At 44.7% G+C, this 6,367-nt stretch overlaps 1 protein-coding gene across 1 annotated transcript; it reads left to right on the top strand.

Annotated features, from left to right (window-relative positions):
* The first annotated feature begins 4,370 nt into the window (after positions 1-4,370).
* Positions 4,371-5,280, top strand: LOC127330766 (auxin-responsive protein SAUR21). Its single transcript, XM_051356866.2, has one exon. It carries the CDS (start codon positions 4,538-4,540, stop codon positions 4,907-4,909), a length of 372 nt encoding a protein of 123 aa, XP_051212826.1. The 5' UTR covers positions 4,371-4,537; the 3' UTR covers positions 4,910-5,280.
* The last annotated feature ends 1,087 nt before the right edge of the window (positions 5,281-6,367 follow it).

Genomic DNA, 6,367 nt, shown 5'->3' with positions numbered 1-6,367 from the left:
GAGCTACCCTCGTCTCCGCAAAAGTCGACAACGCAACGTTCCCGCAGAGCCACCGCAGGAGATGGCGCGGAACGGCAAAATCTCGGCGGGGTGAATTCGGTCACCGCGCTTCAAATTTCGCCACCGTATATAGGGGTGGCTCTCTCACCGTCAAATCCAAATCCCCCATTCTCCCCATCTCGAGCTCATCCACCCTTCCCGATCTAGTGACATAGTTAGCTCTTCGTCACCCTCACGGTCAGCGAGGCTGGCGGCGGCGACGTTGGCTATGGCGGCGCCTACTGGCGGCGGATGGTCATCTTCTTCCTATGCGTCGATCACTTCAGTTGTTGTAAGCTTATGCGAACCCTGGCCTTAGATCTAGATCTTTTGGGTACACCGGGGTCTAAACGAATCCATTGTAGGCCACTCCTTCGTCGTCGGTCGAGGCTATCGAGGTTGTCCAGGTTACATCTAACTCTTCCACGGGGGAAGTTGTCACCATTGCATCTGACTCTTCCAAGGGGATGGTTGTGCTGCCTGCATTTTCGCCAGGGTCCTCTGCTTCCCCGACCTCTGTTACGTGTGGCTCCTCTGACTATAAGGCCGCTCTTTCTTTTCCCTTAATTCATTGATGTGGTAGTGCTTATGGATGTGGATGTGGTAGTGGTAGTTCAATGATGTGCTAGTGATTAAGGATGTGGATGTGGTAGTAGTAGTTCATTGATGTGCTAGTGTTTGTCATGTAGGCAATCATACAATTGGGCTCCCCCGATCTTTCTGCTCCTACTGTCAATGATCAACATTGTCTAATTTTGAGCAAACATGACATGGTTTGGAGACGTGAGCTTTCAGATTTTGTGGTCAACCGGTTGGTTCAGTTCATCTCCATAGCGGCGTATGTTTTAACATGTGATTCAAAGAGTAGCAATTGAAGAAGGTAGCTGCTAATTTTCTTGCATTCGCCGGCGTACATGTGACCACTCTTCAGATCTATAACCACATTAGAAACTGGAGGACCAAGTGGAGCGTTATACACAAGATGAAATCCGATCACCCTCTGAACTAGAGCGAAGATGGTTGCTGCTGATGAAGAGACGGCGGATTAGTACATTCAGGTAGTAAGCCTCATTGAGTTCCTTCATAGATCTGAAAGTATGTCATTGTCATCCGCACTAACAGTTGTTCCTTGTGGATTGAAGCGCTACCCAAGGAATTGTCTGTACGTCCAGACCCCGATCATGAACTATGCTCAGATGAAGACGATCTTCATGTCCCTGTTTTTTCTGCAGGGCACAACTATTCCAACCTAACTTGCTGGTCAGGGCAATCGACTACATTGTAGGCAACGAAGAAGAGTATGCCGAGTACCGTAACCTAAAGCTATCGGAGAGGAGGAGCTAGCTTAGGACCTGGCTACGCAAGCAGTTTTCTGCTTAGTGCTTCTACTTTCTTCGTCATGATCTGCTGATTTTGGAAGATGCTCTCGTATCCCTCCATTAGTTAGGATGCTTGAACCTGATCTCCGATCTGTAATGATGAACTTGTTCGAGGTGGTATATATACTAACCCCTCGTGTGATGAACATGTGATGCATCATGAAGTATAGTTGCTTTGCTCGTGGTGCATCGCCCAGTAGGGTAAGTACTTGTTGTGTATTACCAGCAACTTTTGATGAACCGAATCTAGCTGAATGTGTTGTTATTCAGTTAGCAGTACTGGGCAACCTCAACACTCTAAGGGAAAGGGTTACCACAACACGCTCATATCTGCAACCAAAGGCTGCACAAGCAGGGTAGAAAGTTGTTTGTGCAGGCATCCAAACAATGGGGGCTAGCTTCCTTCTCTGGTGTAGAAAAGGCCACACGAGCAACCAAACGACACACGTTTTATGGCCCATGGCCCGTTTGCAACGCGCAATCACTCCCTTCTCACTGCGCTAGTGGTGCACGAATTAGGCCCAGGCTACCAAACACGCTCTTCATCTCTCCCTGAGAGAACGCGCGCACAGAACGAGTAATGTTCTTTATTTATCATAGAATACAACCTGAAACTAGCCAATTTTCTTCATAAATTGGTTAATTTATCTCTTCACGATGAAAAGGGCCACCTGTTGCTAAAAAATATCGTAGAAGATGTATCAATCACAAAGAAGAGATGCCAAAAGACGAGCAGTGTCAAAGAGGACAGTTCATGCTGGCAACCAAAGGTGGCAGCTCCTCAAATACATCAATGTCTACTATTACACGAGAGACAACGGTTCCAGGAAACCAAATATCATACCACAGAAGAGCTTGGCGAAGTGCCATATACCATGCTCTTCTTTGATCTTCTCCTTGATTTTTATCTAAGACGCCACCACCCAGTTGAACACCTCATCATTTTGTTGCGACCAAATGCACAAAAAAACTAGGGTGTTGGCCGTCCACATGTCTCACATGTGCTCCAAGCGACAAGAGTCTAATTTCCACCAAGTGACCAGATATGTGTCCCCTATCGGCAACCAGTCCATCCTATCTCAATGTCATGACACATAAACCCATACATCGTGTGCCACCACACACCCTAGAAGCATGTGTATTATTTTATTGCGAACTACAAACCCAAAACACCAAAACTACTACACCTTTTTATTGTTTTATTTGTCAAACTTACTAACCAATACCTTCAGCTTCTTGTGGGTTCGACAACCTTTCTTATTCAAAAGTGTTACCCTTAATTTTGAAATTCCTCGGTATGACAATGACATTCAGAGCTAGTGGTCGACGAAAACAAGAAGGTTCAGAAAGAAGGAGTTGCGGTGGTTTGATAGACTGGTGTGCACAATTTGTTACGGGCTTTCGAAGAACAGAAATGCTTGGTGATTTGGGAATAGGCATTAGCAACACACATCCCCAGGTTTGGGCACACACATTCTCAAAGAGTACAAGCTGATTAGAGCAGTGCACACAGTGGTGGATCTACCCATGGCCAAAGGGGTGCACAGTGGTGACTTGTTCTTGGCAATTGCGAGATAATTTGTTGATGGTTGCATATAAGTATTTGTTATCTTTTATGATGATCTATTGTACTGATATATGAGTGCACACTTATTTTGGGGAATTCATGAGGTCATCACCGTTGCATGATGATAGGAGGAGGGATATCAGGAGTTTGACAGAAATCATGTCCCAAAAACTTACTGCGGTGGTTGGACTTTATGTCTTAATAATTTCTTTGTTTGCTCTTAACTGGCCTTGGGATCAATCATTAGGGATATATTTGCTCATATTAATGGTTGCACCTATCTATGGATCCTCTCAAGAAGAAACTCTAAAAAGACTATACCAATGTTCACTAATTATGACAACCACACAAATAAAATAGCAATTTTTTAGAACACTTACTTCCTTGAGTTACTTCCTCTTACTCTACTTGATATCACTTTACTTATCTTGCATTAGTTTTACAACTTACACTTTATTTTTCAGCATTTATAGTTTTAGAGTATAAACATCTTCATACACAAACACACTATAGATCCTAGCTTTGCAGAGGAGGCCATCTAAGTGGGTTATAGGGCTTTAGAGAATAGATAGTTACATTCAGCTTCTCGTGGGTTCGACACTTAAATGCTTATCGAATTGTACTGCGGTGATCTCCTGCACTTGGGGGTTATCAGCAGGACAGTGACATTCAGAGTTGGTGGTCGATGGAAAGAAGAAGATTCAGAAAGAAGGAGCGGTTTGATGGACTGGTGTGCACAATTTATCACGTGCTTTGAAAAAACATAAATGCTTGATGCTTTGGGAATGGGCATCAGCAGCACACATCTCGAGGTTTGGGCACACGCATTCTTAAAGAGTACAGGCTGATTAGAGCAGTGCACAAAGTGGTGGATCTACCCACAGTCTGAGGGTTGCACAGGATTCCGGTAGAAAAGAAAATTCTATGTCAATTGGACCCCTAAAAATTATTTTTATCTGTTAAGGCACCATGTCGGCATCCGGGTTTCTGATGCTCTAGCTCCACCAGAGGCGGAGCGGGGGTATTTGACAACGAGTAGAGAGAGTAGTCTGTACTAGAGTTTTTGCGGAGTCTGAAGGCCTGCTTTGGTGCTAAAGTAGGGCATTCTTGTAATTATCTCTGCTTTCTATAAAACAGAGATACTCGTTTGCGTACTTTCAAAAAACGATCAGCAGCACCAACTTCGATTCTTTCTTACCGCGAATCACAAAATTTCGAGACACGTGGGTATACATTCAATGTGGAATCGGTTCGAACAAAAACAAAATGAGAGTTAAACCTGTGCAGCACGTGAAACGGAGAGGTGTAGACATCGATGGATCAAACTCCACTCATCTGCTCTACTCGGGCACCGCTGGCTATGACGTGTGCGGCATACTCATAGACACAGGAGTTCTTCACGGAGCTGTGCCGTTCCTGCAATTTCCGCCGCCACTGTCCGATCCCCGGAGCCCCGGCGCCTATATATTCCCATCCCGTTCCGCCTCTTCGAAATACTCCATCCCACCCCACGACAGACACATCGTCTCATCACTCCGGTTAGTAAGGCATCATGTGCAAGGTCGTCAGCACGGCACACTCGCTCGTCTGGCTGCGCCGCGCCGTGCGGCGGTGGCGCTCGCGCACGGGGCGGACTGACAAGGATACGTCCGCCGCCGCCGTGCCGGCGGGGCATGTGGCGGTGCGCGTGGAGGGCGGCCGGTTCCTGGTCCCGCTGGCGCACCTGAGCCACCCGGCGTTCCAGGAGCTGCTCCGCCAGGCCGAGGAGGAGTACGGCTTCCCGTCCGGCGCCTCCGGCCCGCTCGCGCTACCCTGCGACGAGCAGCGCCTCCGGGACGTCCTCCGCCGCGTCGCTTCCGAAGGCCGCCGCCCCTCCCGCGGCGACTCGCGGCCGCTGCTGCAGGGGATGGCCGTGCAGTCGTGAACTCGTGGTCGATCAATCTTTTTTTCGTAAGCCTCCGTAGTCGATCTGTACATTGTAGGCGCGAGATAGGCGTGTAGCTTTTCTACAGCGACGTACACTCAATCTGATGCCGGCATGAGATGAGCAGCCAGTACAATGCCATGGCGCTCTGAAAACCAACCAAGACATTCCAGGCTGCTCGACAAGACAGACGCCCTAAAGTCGCTCTGACAGATCAACCCGATGCTAAATTATACTATCCTGCTCGGCCATCAGTCGAGCTGGCATTGCGAAATGTATATCTCCTTCGTCCCATAAACTCCGGTAGAACAGAAATTAAACCTACTGGTATTTTGATGTGCGTTGACACGCCGAATGGCCAAATTGCCCAGTTGCAGCTGTATCTCTCGAGTAGTACCTTCTGGAATGTAAATGTCCGTTGTGAACTCCTGTTCTATCGCCTTGATTTTTTTTTCTTCGATAAAGATCGCCTTGATCTGTGATGCTTTGAGTCAATAAAATATTAGTTTTGCTAATTCTAGGTCGAGTTTTGCATCGCGATCATGGATTTATGAATTAGAAGTTAGGTTGCAACTAAGATAATTTAAGTTGCAAGGGAGATTGTCATTATGAAAAATTGCTCGACCCGTTAGATTTGCTTTATGATACGTGCTACCCGTGACTTAAAACATGGATTGTAACTAATATTTCACAAGAGCTAAGTTAATTCCAATTCAACTAAAAAATCGTCACACCCATAAAATATTTCATTCACAATAACTGCTAGCCATGGAGTTACCGGGCCAAACTCCCTCCGTGAGGAGGGTTACCTTTTCATTTTTAGGTACTTTCTTTGTTTTCTTTAAAATGTCGAGGTGGAGGCTATATCTTCAACGCTATTAGGAAAAATACTTACATATAGAAATTAATTCTGTGGCGTATTTAAAAAGGCGTATTCCACAAAAATATTTCTATCACGCATAAAAAAATATGCTTCACACAATTTTTAGAATTATGTGGCGCATAAAAAACTATGTTCCACAGAATTTTTGGAATTCTGTTCCGCATAAAAAAAAATGCGGCATGGAATTACACATTTTTTGTGGCGTATATTGATGCGTCACAGAAATACATGTTTCTATGGCGCATATTGATATGTGCCACAGAAATACACATTTCTGTGGCGCATATTGCTATCTACGCTACAGAAATACACATTTATGTGGCGTATATTGCTAATATGCGCCACATAATTTTATATATTTTTTCAAATTTTAGAACTTTAGAATCTATTCCATTTTTTGAACTTCTAGGATTTTTATTTTTTTAAAATTAGTTTTTAAAATTTCTAAAAAAATAGTTTTTGGAATTTTAAAGTTTTCCCTTTTTGAAGTTTTACAATTTTTTAGATTCTCTTGTAATTTTTTAATTTAAGGAATTTTTTGATGTTTTTGATTTTTTTAATTTCCAAATTTTTTG

The sequence above is a fragment of the Lolium perenne genome, chromosome 2 (genome assembly GCF_019359855.2).
Source record: "Lolium perenne isolate Kyuss_39 chromosome 2, Kyuss_2.0, whole genome shotgun sequence".
Classification (NCBI taxonomy): Eukaryota; Viridiplantae; Streptophyta; class Magnoliopsida; order Poales; family Poaceae; genus Lolium; species Lolium perenne.
This window is presented reverse-complemented; position numbering and strand designations above follow the sequence as displayed.